The sequence below is a fragment of the Puma concolor genome, chromosome E4 (genome assembly GCF_028749965.1).
Source record: "Puma concolor isolate L17-30 chromosome E4, mPumCon1.1.hap2, whole genome shotgun sequence".
In the NCBI taxonomy this organism is placed as follows: domain Eukaryota; kingdom Metazoa; phylum Chordata; class Mammalia; order Carnivora; family Felidae; genus Puma; species Puma concolor.
In genome coordinates, this window is record NC_141683.1 from 6,955,362 (window position 1) to 6,971,515 (window position 16,154).

Sequence of the window (16,154 nt, forward strand, 5' to 3'; positions counted from 1 at the left end):
AATGTTGCTTTTCACTCCGTTAGGCCAGGACGCAGTTTTCAGCAAACAGTCGGGAGCATGTATGTGAGGTGTGGCATTGTGGCTGTGATTGTCCTGTCGAGACTCATTATCATTCTCTCAAAGCGCCAACCTGGGGGTATGATTTGAGTTGCCTGTATGCTTTCTTTCTTTCTTTCTTTCTTTTTTTTTTTAAATTTTAATGTTTATTTATTTTTGAGAGAGAGACAGAGCACGAGCGGGGGAGGGTCAGAGAGAGAGGGAGACACAGAATCTGAAACAGACTGCAGGCTCCGAGCCGTCAGCACAGAGCCCCACGCGGGGCTTGAACTCGCAAACCGTGAGATCATGACCTGAGCTGAAGCCGGATGCTCAGCCGACTGGGCCACCCAGGCGCCCCAACCTGTATGTTTTCTTTACACCCGTTAGTCCATTGTCTGACTCTCCTGCAAAATTGTTAAATTTTGTTAAAATTGCCACTTACTTTGGCTAAGAGACTGAAAGGTTGAGCTAGGGAATTGGCCCAGTTTGTGCGTAGGCTGTCTTACTGACCTATAAGTACATGTTTCGGAGAACATGACTTTAGATTCTATAGCTCTCCATCAGAGATCACATTCGAGGCTGAGGTATGTGGCTCCGAATTTGGCCAGTGTACAAATGCAGAAGACGAATTAGCTGTATAAGATTCATCTTCCCCTGTGGGCTTCTAAGGCATCTTTTTTTGCCTCCCCCTTCCCCGCCCCCAGAACAGATACTCATGGGTTTTGCATTAAGATTTCTGACCTTTCTGACTTAAGATGAAGTGTTTTGTAGTTTGGGGTGAAAATAATTTCTCATTTTTGCATTGGAGAAAAGAATTCCAGCTTTAGTCTAGGGACGAGCAGGATTTCTTTCAGTGTTCGTCTGGAATCAGGTTAAGACCAGCTGTTGAGGACCAGGGCTTAGCTGTGTAGACAGATCACAGCTGTGTTTGCAGTTTTAAACTTTATGATAAAGTGGTTCCTGTATGGCTCCACTCCAGGAAGTTTGTGGTGTATGAAGTACTACGTGAAGATGAGTTTTCCCCGCTGAAGAACGCGGACAGTCAGAACGGGAAGGACAATCCTACTACTGCGCGACACGCCCTGCTGTCCCTTCATCACTGCTGGGTCCTCAACGCGGGGGGCCACTTCATAGACGAAAACGGCTCTCGCCTCCCAGCCATTCCTCGGTAAGTCAGTGTCTGATCTCGTGTGTGTGGACGCTTCCTGGACTTTGTCTCTTCGGACCTTTCTCCTCTCCCTCTGACTATTCCTAGCTGTTTTTTCAAAAAGCATAGTATTGACGTGGGCAGTTCCCAGTGTATGGTGGCTTTTGCCCGTTACAAAGAGAGTGATAGCTTTTCTTCCCATTGAAGAGGAATCACTTCTGAATCTTTCGTTTTGGATATGCGTCCACCATGTCCGTGTATGACTCTTGCTGAAGGGCGGTCAGGAGGGAATCCTGTTGGCATGCCATATGGGTAAAGCCCGCCGGGGGCACACTGCACCGCAGAGTGAGAGCACTGGTTGTTGCCACTCACGTGCCCGTGGCCTTACTACTTGTGCCATCTGTGAGACTCCCCACCTGCCACTTCCCGCCAGAGACCCGCCACCCACATGCGACCTATGAGATGTCGGCTCGCTGCCCCTCCGACCGCGGCTCCTTCACGGTCACTGGGGGGGGAGGCGCCGGGAAAGGAAGGGGGTGGCACTGGCATTCACTGATACTCAAACTTGAGAAATGTTTTGGGATTTAAAAGTTAGAAAAAAGAAGGCACTTTTAGCTATTTAAGTCTAAGAGAAAGCAATTTTAAGCTAACTCTTGAATTTTATGATCAAACCCTCACTGGCACCTAGAATTACCCCCTTCAAACTCATTTGATATTTGTGCACTTATGTACAAAACAGGCTGCCGTGTAATTTATGTTCGTAACGGATAAAATGGCCGGCTGCATGCTCAAAAGCACTAGAATGCCTTGGGGAACGTTAGAACATCCGCCAGCTGACTGGTCCGTGAGCGTGTTTTTACCAGCAGGGCCGGGGCTGGGCTGTGTCGCAGCCCAGAGCCACGTTCAGGCTCTGTCTCGTCAACAGGTTTGCTCTGTGGCCCGTCAGTTGTCCTTCATGCTTCGTCGCTGGCCGTTGAGTTTTTTTTTCACCCCTTCCGATTTCCTTTGCCAAGTTTATAATTTACCATACATCAACATGCCTTTCAGTCAAGTATGTTTTGCATTTCCACTTCATTGTTATTGTTTGATTTGTTTTCCATTCCCATTAATACTTATTTATTCCTACATAGCAGTGCTACAAATGGGAAGTCAGAGACCATCACAACTGATGTCAATCTCAAGTAAATATCCCAGCCTGCCCGCAGCGCATGGTGACGGGGCTGTGCTTCCCTCCATACTAACTGGCGTTTGTAGCTTTAGTGCTCTGCCCTTTGGTGGTCCGGGGCGGGTGGATGGTTGAAGCTTTGGTGGGGGTGTCCTGCGCTTACTTGGTGGCCGGTATCTGTTGGGATGACACTAACTCAGAGCCTCCGTGCATGCTGGCAGTGGGGAGCATGCTCTACTAGAGAATCTGACGTGGATGTTTGAGTCTGTAGTGACAGATCCACTAGTGATGGGTAAGGCCTTGGGCAAGTTCCAGGCCGGGAGAGCAAGTTGAGACCCCAGCATCAGCTAGATAAGAAGAGCATTCTGAAGAGGTGTCTCACTGAATTGGAGATGTGCTCTCAGTATAAAGCTTGCGGCCTCCGATGTATCTGATGGCTCTTCACATAGAGAAAACTGTTCTTTTAGTGTTTTCTCATACTAACAGCTCCCTTCCGTGTGTTAATTTTGTGTGTTAATTTTAGTCAGTTCTTATCCTGCGCCCAAAGAAAGAAGCTTTTTGTCTGAATGGCAGATAATTTGCAGCTAGAAGTAACACATATCCTCTCTCATCGGGGTATTGATAGCGTTTGCAAAAGCCATTATCCTTATAGCTAAAGAGGCAGTCTGGTGTTCTTGCTACGTCTGAAAAATTATTTAGTTAGAAGTTTTAAGCGTTGAAGATAATTTGGGAAACGTACAGGGCGGAGGATCTGGAGATGAGAGTTATCTGAGAAGTAGCCACGGGTGGGGGGGATGCCTGGGTGGCTCAGTTGGTTGAGCGTCTGGCTTCGGCTCAGGTCATGATCTCACAGTCCGTGAGTTCGAGCCCCACATTGGGCTCTGTGCTGATAGCTCGGAGTCTGCTCAGATTCTGTGTCTTCCTCTCTCTGACCCTCCCCCATTCATGCTCTGTTTCTCTCTGTCTCAAAAATAAATAAACATTAAAAAAATTTTTTTTAAAAAGAAGTAGCCACAGGGATGTGATATCTTTTTTGTCCTTGTGGTTGTTTTTCCTTTTTTTTCTGCCTGTGTCACTCACCTTTTCCCTATGGAGATGGGTCCCTGTCGGTGTCGGTGTCTCCTTGCCCGTAGACAAGGAAGTGGGATCACAGATCTGGCTAGTTTCTTATAGGAACCAAAGGTGACTATTGCCCTTCATGCCTTTGGGAACCAAGATGCAGAACACTGTGTTATTTTCTGCCCCATCCATCATTTTTAAAATATGGAAGCAAGGTGCTTTTATTTTATTTATTTATTTTATTTTATTTGTTTTAAACGTTTATTTATTTTTGAGACAGACAAGCAGGGGAGGGGCAGAGAGAGAGGGAGACACGGAATCCAAAGCAGGCTCCAGGCTCTGAGCTGTCAGTGCAGAGCCTGATGTGGGGCTCGAACTCACAAACTGTGAGATCATGACCTGAGCCGAAGTTGCTCGCTTAACCAGCTGAACCATCCAGGCGCTGCAGGAGCAAGGTGCTTTTATAATTTAAGAAATAGATTTTTGACCCAAAATATCTTTCTCACTGAGCCACAGCCTTTTTTTTTTTTTTTTTTAATGTATATTTTTTGAGGGAGTGAGAAAGAGCACACACACACAAGAGGGGCAGAGAGTGAAGGAGGCAGAGGCGTTGAAGCAGGCTCTGTGCGGAGAGTGGAGAGCCCGATGTGGGGCTTGAACTCATGAGCTGAGTTCATGACCTGAGAGATCATGACCTGTCCCAAAGTTAGAGGCTTAACCGATTGAGCCACCCAGGTGCCCCGAGCCACAGCTTTTAACCTCAAAAAGTGAAATAGTTTCTTAATGACAGAGCTGAAATCAGCAGCCAGCTACCTCCGTTGAGATACAAATGTTTTAAACACTATTTCTTGTTTGGGTTCTTTTATATAGTACTTGTCTCCCCAATGATGTCCTTTTAGCCATTTGTAGAATAATTAAACTGAAATCAAAGTTGAGCCCCCAATGAGATCGCGGACTTAGAAATAAAATTGTTCCTGCTGAAATTCTTCTCTCTAAAGGGTGTCCTCGAGTAGAAAAAAATTACTTGTAAGTGAGAGGTGAGGAGGTATTTTGTATAAAGGAAACAGCTGGGAGATACTCTGAAAGAATGGAAACAAGGTGCTGAGTTTTGACCAGGTGACATTAGTTCTAGTTTTCATCTTAACCCCTATGGAGCAGTTAGTTACCAAAAGTACTCTTGGCCAAAGACTTTAGGGAACAGTACTGTCACTGGTTTAAGTTGCCGATCTCCTGCGATTTTGCATTTGGTGATGGGAGCTTCTGTCTTTCCTCCTTCTGGGCATCCAGCTTTATTCAAAGTGGCTTTCTTTTCTTTGTGGTACGTGAAGAGAAGTTACATTTAGGTCAGCTATGTGTTCCTTGGGTCCAAAACCACCTTCTGATCGTGGCAGATGTCAAATTCCTCACGGGTTCTGGTGGGACGGGGCTGTTGTGTGCCTCTCATCGGTGAGACAGGTCCTTGTTTTTCCCATATGGTTTAATATGACTCCGAGCTGCCCCAGAGGGTCGGGACCAGATTTCTTGAGCTCTTTTGATAGAATCTGACACAGGTCTGGATAGATGTGTGCCCCATTTTTTAAATTCGTCTTTTCTCCAAATTAGTCTGTCAGCCATCTACCTCCGTACTTCGTTTATTCGTTCAGCCAGCAAACCTTTGCAGGCCTGCTCACAGACCTTCATTACTGCAGTAGTTTTCACAAGAGAAAAGAGTCCTTTCTTAAGCCTACTGGGAGGTCAAGATGCATAAGAGTTAAGTAACATCATCAGGCAGTGTGTGTTAATGTGTTAAATGTATGACATAAGTAATTATTATTATTTAGGAGGCAGTGACTTAGCAGATGTCTCTCATATATATATACATTTTTTTGGTATAAATAAATGAGAGCAATCACTACGAGATGCAGTGGTCAAGGGAAGGTTGGGGCTTGTGCTGAATCTTGGAGGATGGGTATAATTTGGATAGTCCAGATTTTTATTTGACATGGTTGAGAATGACTTGGAATAATCCAAAGTGTGTGCAGCTGGCTGGTTTGAGTGAAAAGTAGCAGGGCAAGCTGGAGAAGGATCTAGAACACCTTGAACTCAAGCCACATGGTTCTGTTTCTTTATTTTTAATATTTATTTGTTTTTGAGAGGTCACAAGTAGGGAAGGGGCAGGGGGTGGGGGGACAGAGGATTCCAAGCAGGCTCTGTGCTGACAGGCTGGCAGCAGTGAGCCCAAGGTGGGGCCCAAAGTCACGGACTGTGAGATCATGACCTGAGCTGAAGGTGGATGTCCACTCAACTGACTGAGCCACCCAGGTGCCCCCACATGGTTCTGTGTAGAAAAGGAAGCTTGGGCATCGCCCTGTGATTTTGACTCCGCCAAAGCTTCGGATACATGTTTGGTAAAACAAAGGAAAGCTGCCATTTGAGGTTGTGAAAGACTAGTTTTTGTGTGCTCTCAGTCCTGCCGGTGGAAAAACCTAGAGAGAGGTCTCATGCCTTTAAGCATATTAAAAACATTGCTTATTGACTTTTACATTAAAAACTTTAGAAACTTTTAGAAACTCAGGATCGAGTAGCTATATATGTTAGAATGTGACCTAAGGGAAGCAAATGGTGACTTTGGCCTTGTCTTTGCTTGGGTTGCATTCTGCCTTAGCTCTTGGAAAAGAGACTTTGGTGAAAGTAGCAGAGAAGCACTTTGAAACATCAAATGAATCAGCTCAGCTAATCCAGGAGGTTTGGATTGCACGGAAAATGTATACCGGGAAATAACTGACCTTTAGAACAGCGCTGTCCAGTAGAACTTTCTGTAGTGAAGGAAATGTTCTATGTCTGTGCCATCTGATTGGGCAGTCATTAGCCATTCACAGCTACTGAGTACTTGAAATGTGGGTTTTGTGACCAAGGAACTGAATTTTAGAATTTTAGTTAATTTCAAAAATTTAAATTTAAGGAACTGCATGTGGCAGGTGGCCAATGTATGTTGGACGGTACAGCTTTAGAATGTTTGTCCATATTAGTACTTACTTGAGAGTACTTAACTCTCAAGGTCGTGGTCAGGATTAAGGTGAAATATGAAGGAGTCAGAGTGCTTAGCGGGCCTGGACCGTAGTATATATTCTATAGTATATAGTCCATAAATAGTCCCTTCTTTATGACATTCAAACTTAACCATGGTAAAAGATGAGATGTGCGTTAGAGGGATACGTGTAATGATACAGGTGAAGTGCTTTGAAGATCTGCTGGTAATTACTGGCCTTCGCCCCCCATAGCGTCTTCTGGACCATGACAAGTTCACGTTCCCTTAATCCTCAGGGAATCTGGTGGCCATCAGGATAGCGGCTGTTCTGTTTGCTTAACTGGGAGAGTTCGGTTATCTGCAAGCTTCTCAGAGGGAAGGGGTGGTCTGTACTTTCACTCTGGCAGTAACATGAGAAGCAGAACCTTCAACTTGTTTGCTTTTTTTTCTTAGCTTGAAGGATGCCAATGATGTACCAATTCAGTGTGAAATCTCTCCTCTTATCTCCTATGCTGGAGAAGTAAGTCTGATTTTCCTTTTCTTCTTATTCTTTGAAAAGTAGGATTCTGATACTGTTTTTATTTATTTATCTTTAACTAAAAATGTTTATTGTTGAGAACGAGAGCATGTGCGCGAGTCGGGGAGGTGCAGAGAGAGAGGGGGACAGAGGATCTGAAGGGGGGCTCAAACTCAAGAACCGCGAGGTCATGACCTGACTTGAATTCGGATGCTTAACCAGCTGAGCTGCCCAGGCGTCCCTGATTCTGATACTATTTTATGTTTAAGTGTTCTGCCCTGCTCATCCTGGGAATGAGAAAAGAGGTTGCATTTGTTCCAAATTCTTCTCTTTGAGAATTCCTGTTACGGCTTTGCGTCTGTCCCACAATGGGGTTAGTTGCCACAAACAGAATGTTTAATAGTCCATTTCATTTACACATTGAAATGCGGTGGTCTTTGAAAACAGTTGGCTTTTTTTTTAAGATAAGTTATCCAGCTCTTTTGTTTTTTAATTGAAATATAGCTGACACCCAGTGTTGCATTGTTTTCAGGTGCACAGCTTGTGAGTCAGCAGGTCTGTACGTTCTGCTGTGCTCACAGGTGTAGCTGCCGTCTGTCACCATAGGGCACTACCGCCGTGCCCTTGGCTGTGCTCCCTCTGCTGGACCTTTCATCCCATGACCTACTTCTTCCATAGCTGGAAGCCTCCACCTGCCACTCCCCTTCACCCATTTTGCTCCCCCCCCCCAGCCCCCTCCCCTCTGGCCACTGTCAGATTGTTCTCTGGATTTGGGGGCTATCTGGCTTTCTAAAATGCAGTGCACTTTTTTCTCCCAAAGGGTGGTTTTGTTCGTATACTTGGTACTCTCACTTTCAGAACTGGGGGATTTAGGGGTTCCTACTCTTCTAATAGGTGATATTTTTCCTGGAGACCCTTGTCAGATTGCTTAGCTCCAGCATCAGAGACAGCCACATTGCTGAGAAAGTTGACTCTGTTGGTTGATGATGATAGGAAGAATGATTAACACCTTACTTACTTCAAGAATTATAATCAGAGTAATTTTCCTTTCATTGTTATTTGTTTTATGCTTCTGTAAGTTGGTCAGTAAGCTCAGTTTAAAAAGTATACTAAGTAGATTTTTACCGACTTTTAAATTCTGCATCTCAACCCCACTTTTTGGCATCCATGCTTTAAATCTTTGGTATAGTCACGGCGTCCTGCATCGTATGACTAGCGCCTGCCGGTTTTCTGTGTTTCATTCCAACCCTTCTTTCAGGGAATAGAAAGTTACGTGGCAGATAAAGAATTCCACGCGCCTTTAATCATTGATGAGAACGGAGTCCATGAGCTGGTGAAGAACGGCCTGTGAACTGGAGACTAAGTTCCACCACAGTAAGGATAGCTTTTACTTTTGAGAGAGCAACTGTGAACCTCAGGGCCTCTCCTGGAATACTCACCCGTGAATATCCACGGGGTTTCCTTTCGCTTGTTGAACTCTTACAACTCCCGCGTGTTCCCCAGGATCCAGATGACTGAACTCCAGAAAGCATTTTTATGATTCTCAACTCACTGAAGGTCTTACTTCTATTTTTCAATTGTAAACTTTGTTTTCCGAGTCAAGGAAGACGTTGGCCAACCAGGAAATTTCCTACAGCTGGGGCATAGTCAGGGTGTTCAACATCACTGTACTTGGAGCTGGAAACATTTGTTTTTGAAGTTGTACATAGTAATGATATGGCCTCGTATGTGTCAAAAGCTTTCTACGGTACTAAAAGTGTGTTTTATTTTATCAGAAATTAAATTTTTTTAAGAAAATAATTGGACAGTCAAATAAACTTTTCTTCCTGTCTCTGGAGTGTGGCATTTGTACCTTGAGGAAATTATTCTGCTAGAAAAACATGAAACTTGGGAGAAACTTGGCCATAAGGCAGAAAACCAAATTGGCAATTCCAGGAAATTGCAGCCTTGTGGTATTTATTTATTTATTTATTTATTTATTTATTTATTTATTTATTTTTGAGTTTATTTTGAGAGCAAGCGAGCAAGGGAGGGGCAGAGAGAAGGGGAGAGAGAGGATCCCAAGCAGGCTCCGGTGTGTCAGCATAGAGCCTGACATGGGGCTCAGACTCAACGAGCCCATGAGATCGTGACCTGAGTGGAAAATCAAGAGTCCGACGCTTACGACTGAGCTGCCCAGGTATCCCCGCAGCAGCAGTTTTTAGATGAATGTTTGTCTTTGGACTTCATCCTCCTGTCACTTTGTAACAACGACTCTGAACCAGAGACGATTTGCTGCTTGGGAAGGCCTTCGGCAGTGTCACCACTGGGAGGGTGGGGGGGTGACACCGGCGAGGAGTGAGCGAGAGGGACCAGGGATGCCGCTAGACTCGCAGCGCACAGGGCGGCCTCCTGCACCCAAGGGTGATCTGGCCCACGATGTCAGTACTGTGAAGGTGGGGAAACCTTGTTTCACGTCATTGGTTTGTTCTCTTTTACCCACATACTTGGTAGCTCTCAGGAATTCAGAAGAACACGGTTCTGGTGTTTCCCCAGACGAGTTAATCACTAGAATGCAGGTTTTTTTTTTTTTTTTTCTTTCCATCTAGAGGATGAGCAAACAGAGGTGGGTCCTTAAGATATGGGGCATAGTTCAGTGGCCATTAGGAAGGGTTCTCGGGGCGCCTGGGTGGCTCAGTCGGTTAAGTGTCTGACTTTGGCTCAGGTCACCCATCTCACAGTTCATGAGTTTGAGCCCCGCGTTGGGCTCTGTGCTGGCAGCGTGGAGCCTGCTTCTGATTCGCTGTCTCCCTCTCTCTCTGCCCCTTCCCCCCACCTCGCTTGCTCTCTCACTCTGTTTCTCAAAAATAAACATTAAAAAAAAAGGAAGCGTTCTCTAGGTCTAAGATGGAGTTTGCATGAAAATATTGAGCTCTATAAATGCATTTTATAGAGCATTTAAGTCTTGACCAAAGCATAAAATTTAACATCTGGATAAATGAAAAATTCTAAAAATTAGGTCTAGAGAAGAAATTAGTAAATTTTATCTTTTACTGACAAGTGGTCACAAGATGGAATATTATAGGTGGGGCTTTTCTCTAAAAGGAGAAATTTTAAGAATTACTTTTTTAAAGAAAGTATGTAATACATATTTTTTTAATGTTTGTTTATTTTTGAGAAAGAGACAGTGAGTAAGGGAGGGGCAGACACAGAGGGAGACAAGAATCTGAAGCAGGCTCCAGGCTCTGAGCTGTCAGCACAGAGCCCTATGCAGGGCTCGAACTCACAAACTGTGAGATCGTGACCTGAGCCGAAGTCGGATGCTTAACCGACTGAGCCAACCCAGGTGCCCTATAAAGTATGTGATATTTATATCTATCTAAATTTATTTTTTGTGCTAAGGTCTAGATAGTGTGTCCAGCATATTTTCTCTTTCCTTTCAATAACAGCCCAGTTTTGCTATTGTTATCCATTCCGTTTCTCAGATTTGTGAGGTTTGAGTTCTCCGTCAGAACGAGCTCCGAGTGGATTGTGAGGACAGAACTGCTCAGTGTTAGCACCTGAATGGTACGCTTCATTTCCTTTTTCCTGGACCTTCATCTGCGGTTTCCTCTCTCCCCATCCTTAGGCTCCTGTGGCTAATTTCAGGAAGGGGAGGATGGGCAGGATGGGGGTAGTGGTGTTACTGGAGAGGAGCGGCGGCTGAGGGACACTGGGCGCAGTGAGAGCAAAGGGTCTGGGAGCCACTGAGCCGTGACGTGACGAGGTGGCTGCATTATACACCTTTACAAGTCCTTGGTAAATAATTGTTCTAATTCAGAAAATACAGAATTGGGTAAAATGGTTATAAAAACATGAACTAGACTCATTTGGCAACAGTGTGGTAGAATTTACATGAGAGTTAATAATCACTTTGAGTGTCATTGAAATCACCCTTGCAAGTATGTTAATAACTTTACTGACAGTCACAAATGAACATATAAGCCAAATAGGCTGTGTTATTTGAATATTTGATTTTTGTTCCTCAATTTCCCTCTTGCTTCTTGAAATTGATGCAGTTTTGGTATCTAAAAAGGAATTACTAGGGATATCTACAGAAAGATGAACAAAAATAATTTTATGTTCAATCTAGCCCTTCTTTTCCCCAGTTTGAATTGTTATTGGCAACAACGTGGGTTCATTGCTAACCGCAGCTTACTATCTGCAGTGTTTCCTCTTGGTGATTCATCACGGCACAGTCAGATCTCAGTTATCTAGGTAAAACGAGGCGAGGACAAACACATAATCCAAGCGAGTGACTAAAACACAAGCCATTCAGTTGACTTGGAAGTGTGGTTTCCTACTAGACAAGACTGATGCTTTTGCAGTTCATGGCCTTCCAGAGAGCCCCAGTTTGGGAAAGGCATGCTGGGAAGTGATGGAGTGAGTCAGCCAGTGAGGGCTGAGTGTCTGTCACATGCCCAGCACTCCCTGGGATAAAAGCACAGAGCCCTCTCCTTGCACGGCTTGTGTTCTGGTTCAGGGGATAAAAGTAACCCCCTTAAATAATGCAAGGATGATTTAGTACTAAAATGCAAGGAAGCAAGGTCAGTGGGAGGTGAACAAGGGTCATCGTTATGGACTGGAGTTTGGTACGGCAGAACTTCTCCACGACAAACCCTGTTATCTTGAGAGAGGGGATGTTAGGGTCAGAAGTTTCTGTTCCAACAAGAAGACATACCTTAATAGTTCTACCATGTCTTATGAAAAACCAGTGAGGTTTTTACTCATCAGAACCATGTTTTGCTCATAGTAAGCTCTCAAATAATTTGGCTCTGATTCTATTGGATTTATTTGCCTTAAAATCAAACGTGTATTGTGATTCAGATATGGATTATTTTTTTTTTAATTTTTTTTTCAACTTTTTTTTTTTTTTTTTTTTTAATTTTTGGGACAGAGACAGAACATGAACGGGGGAGGGGCAGAGAGAAAGGGAGACACAGAATCGGAAACAGGCTCCAGGCTCCGAGCCATCCGCCCAGAGCCTGACGCGGGGCTCGAACTCACGGACCGCGAGATCGTGACCTGGCTGAAGTCGGACGCTTAACCGACTGCGCCACCCAGGCGCCCCCAGATATGGATTATTAATGGGAGTTGGTGATTGTGGGGAGGAGTTACTTAGCCGCATCCAGTTGCCAGGTGCTGTCCAAGTTGTAGGGTTAATGAGCAGACCTGTAACGGTGATTTTTCCAAGTGTGGTCCCCTGACCGGGTACATCATTGTCACCTGGAAACTTGTTAGAAACACACATTTTCAGAATCACTCCGTTATGCATTCGTGGGTGGGGCCTAGAAACTTCTATTCTGACACGCCCTCCAGGTGATTCCGATGTATCCCAAAGTTTGGGAACCATTGCTCTAAGAAGGCTAACCAAAAGGTCAGGGGCAGTACCAAAAAGAACATACCCTAGGGGAAACAGGCCCGTGTGTGTAGAGCAAGAATAGGGGAAGCCAGAAACCAAATAGATCTGGCTTAGGTGAGCTTTATTCTTCAAAAGACGGAGGGAATGGTGGCAGTGGTGGTACGAGTAGAAGACGGAGCTAGAGAGACCTGACCTGGACACTTGTAATTGCGAAGGACGATGGTTTCTAAACCCTTTGGATTCTCTGGATTGCTTGGAGAGATTTAAAAACAAACAAACAAACAAAAAAAAAAAACAAAAACAACTCCAGTTCTAGAGATTGTGATTCTCAGTCTGGTGGAAGGCCTGGGTACCTAATTTGTAAAAAAACACTGGATGATTCTAGCAAGCATTTAGGAGTGAGAATCACTGACTTGCGGGTAGAGACTTAGCGAAGGGTGAGGGGAACAAGAGTCTGGATGTGTTCTGGCTTTGAAAAATCAGACAAGGGAGGCCAAAGATGAAGAACATATCATTTGAGAGGGAGAGCGCAAACAGAAGCACAGACAGGTGGGCAGGGCCAGGGAACATGCATCCTGAGGACGATTCCACTTTGCAAACGCCTTAGATTGCTAGAAAGAGCCACCCTACACTGGGCTCTTCCTAAATTTTATCCCTCTCCAATTCAGAGCGTTTCCTCCAGCTAGAGTGAGAGCAGTAGGGGAAACAAAGTTAAGGAATAATTTGGTTTAAAAATAAGAGTTTCAGGGGCGCCTAGGTGGCTCAGTCAGTTGAGCGTCTGGCTCTTGCTTTTGGCCCCATTCACGATGTCACAATCGTGGGATGGCGTCCACATTGGGCTCACACTGATTGTGGAACCTGCTTGAGATTCTCTCTCCCTCTTCTCCTCTACCCCGCTCGCTCACCCTCTCTAAAATAAAAAATAAATAAAAATAGTCTGAATGAGAAATAAAAAGTAAAAGTGTGGTAAGGTGGTGGCATCATGGGTGGGTTTTTCCTCTGTATTTCATAAATTTTTGGATGATGCATTCTTAGTAATTTTTTGATAAAAAGTTTTATCCTTTATAAAGTCTCAAAGGATGAATAAACCAAGGGTATTCACATTGACCAGTTAGGTGCTTCTGTGAGAGAACTCAGAGGTAACATTGGCTGTGATGAGGTCTGCAGAGTGTAGACGTACCTTCAGATAACGGAGTGTGGACAGTGCACCATTGGAATGTAAGGCACCGTGGTCTTTGTATGCTGTTATCTCTGACCTTGGCCATTACTTGGAGCTTCCTCCTTTGCGATGCATGATAATGTCTTAATTTGGAGGGATGTGTGAAGCAAATGTCTGGTAAGAAAGCCTTTCTGCGAGGCTGAACAGGAGTCCTCTGGTGGAATATACGAATTCAGTATCTGCTTACTCCCTCTTAAAGATGAGAGGCTAAGAGGCTTGCCAGAAGCTCAGTGAGTCAGTGGTGACACCAAATATGTTTATATAGACATAGTGTTTTCAAACTTCTGAACCGAGTTAGAAGACAACGTAAGAACAGAAAGTCTATTATTATAGTTGTGTGACTCACTGTTTCCACATCAGTTCTCTCATTTCTATCTCAGTAATTCTACTTCTCAGAAAGTGTTCCTTCTTAGATTTTTTTCTAGTGGGCACATTTTTTTGTTTTGTTTAGTTATGTTGTACAGAATGATATGTAGAACTCGTACATATTCTATACAGCAAAATAGAGACTAACGTAGGTGATGTGTATGAGATCGAAATGGGACTTGATAAATTTCCTTTTAAAGTTTAAAATTTCTCCTAATTTATGTACTTCTAAGAGGTCTGAAATTTGACAAAGAGATTATTACTATCATTTTTTAAAATTTTTACTGAAATTCTAGTTAGTTAACATACAGTGCGATATTGGTTTCAGGAGGAGAATTCAGTGATTCATCACTTACATGTGATACCCGGTGCTCATCACAAGTGCCCTCCTTAGTGCCCATCACCCGTTTAGCTCATCCCCCACCCACCTTCCCTTCAGCAACGCTGAAGTTTGTTCTCTGTATTTAAGAGTCTCTTAGGGTTTGTTTCCCTCTGTCTTCTTCTTTTTCCCTTTCCCATATGTTCATCTGTTTTTTTGTTAAATTCCACATATGAGTGAAATCATATGATATTTGTCTTTCTCTGACTCACTTATTTTCCTTAGCATAATACACTCTAGCTCCATCCACATTGTTGCAAATGGCAGGATTTCATTCCTTTTGATGGCTGAGTTATATTCCATTTGTGTGTGTGTGTGTGTGTGTGTGTGTGTGTGTGTGTGTACGTACGTACACATACGTACCATGCCTTCTTTATCCATTCATCAGTTGACGGACATTTGGGCTCTCTCCATAGTTTGGCTATTGTTGATAGTGTGGCTATAAACATTGGGTTGCATGTACCACTTCGAATCTGTATTTTTATATTCTTTGGGTAAATATCTAGTAGTGCAATAGCTAGATCGTAGGGTAATTATACTTTTAACTTTTTGAGGGACCTCCATATTGTTTTCTGGTGTGGCTGCACCAGTTTTCATTCCAACAATGCAAGAAGGTTTCCTTTTCTCTGCATCCTCGCCAACACCTGTTGTTTCTGGTGTCGTTAATTTTAGCCATTCTTACAGGTGTGAGGCGGTATCTCATCATGGTTTTGATTTGTATTTCCCTGATGATGAGTGATGTTGAACATTTTTTTCATGTGTCTGTTAGCCATCTGGATGTCTTCTTTGGAAAAGTGTCTATTCATATCTTCTGCCCATTTCTTCACTGGATTAATTGTTTTTTGGGTGATGAGTTTGATAAGTTCTTTATAGATTTTGGATGTTAACCCTTTACTTGAGATGTCACTTGCAAATATCTTCTCCCATTCCACAGGCTGCCTTTTAGTTTTGTTGATTGTTTCCTTCAGTGTGCAAAAGCTTTTATCTTGGTGAAGTCCCAATAGTTCATTTTTGCTTTTGTTTCCCTTGCCTCTGGAGATGTGTCTAGTAAGTTGCTATGGCTGAGGTCACAGAGGTTACTGCCTGTGTTCTCCTCTAGGATTTTGATGGTTTCCTGTCTCACATTTAGGACTTTGATCCATTTTGAATTTATTTTTGTGTATGGTGTAAGAAAGTGGTCCAGTTTCATTCTTGTACATGTTGCTGTCCAGTTTTCCCAACACCATTTGAAGAGACTGTCTCTTTTCCATTGGGTGTTCTTTCTTGCTTTGTCAAAGATTAGTCGACCATATAGTTGTGGGTCCATTTCTGGGTTTTGTATTCTGTTCCATTGATCTATGTGTCTGTGGTTGTGCCAGTATCATATTGTCTGATGATTACAGCTTTGTAATGCAGCTTGAAATCCGTAATTGTGATGCCCCCAGCTTTGCTTTTCTGTTTCAGGATTGCTTTGGCTGTTTGGGGTCTTTTGTGGTTCCATACAAATTTTAGGATTGTTTGTTCTCACTCTGTGAAAGATGCTGGTGGTATTTTGATGGGGATTGTGACAAAGACATTAAATCTCCTGAACATAACATAGTGAGTATCAAGTAAAGATAACCATGGCTAATACCTTACGACGGCCCTTAACCGTGTGCTGGGCATTGCTTGAAGCACTTTATCTACATTGTCTCATTGAATCCTTACTACTTTCCTATGAAGTGTGAGCTTCTATTGTCCAGTCCATAAACTAGTAAGAAGCAGGGCTGGAAATTGAACCCAATGTCTGAATCCAGAGACTTACTCTTTTTCATTTTTTTTATTTAAAAAATTTAAATATACACAATAATAGAGAACAGAATAACAGCCCTCTGTTACTTAGTTTCTAACAATTAAC

General features: G+C 43.5%; 1 protein-coding gene across 4 annotated transcripts in view; it reads left to right on the forward strand.

The window, feature by feature from the left end:
* Window positions 1–11,781, forward strand: part of UAP1 (UDP-N-acetylglucosamine pyrophosphorylase 1) — a 41,844-nt gene extending 30,063 nt beyond the window's left edge. Inside the window, exons 8-12 of one of the 4 annotated variants that reach the window (XM_086693666.1) lie at window positions 1,019–1,207; window positions 2,317–2,367; window positions 6,871–6,937; window positions 8,193–8,308; window positions 10,399–11,781. In XM_086693666.1, the coding sequence (XP_086549792.1) occupies window positions 1,019–1,207; window positions 2,317–2,367; window positions 6,871–6,937; window positions 8,193–8,285 (400 nt within the window). In that variant the 3' untranslated portion in view covers window positions 8,286–8,308; window positions 10,399–11,781. Of the gene's footprint in view, window positions 1–1,018; window positions 1,208–2,316; window positions 2,368–6,870; window positions 6,938–8,192; window positions 8,772–10,398 lie in introns of those variants that run through there. The other 3 variants (XM_025927767.2, XM_086693667.1, XM_025927768.2) reach the window with 3 other exon arrangements.
* The last annotated feature ends 4,373 nt before the right edge of the window (window positions 11,782–16,154 follow it).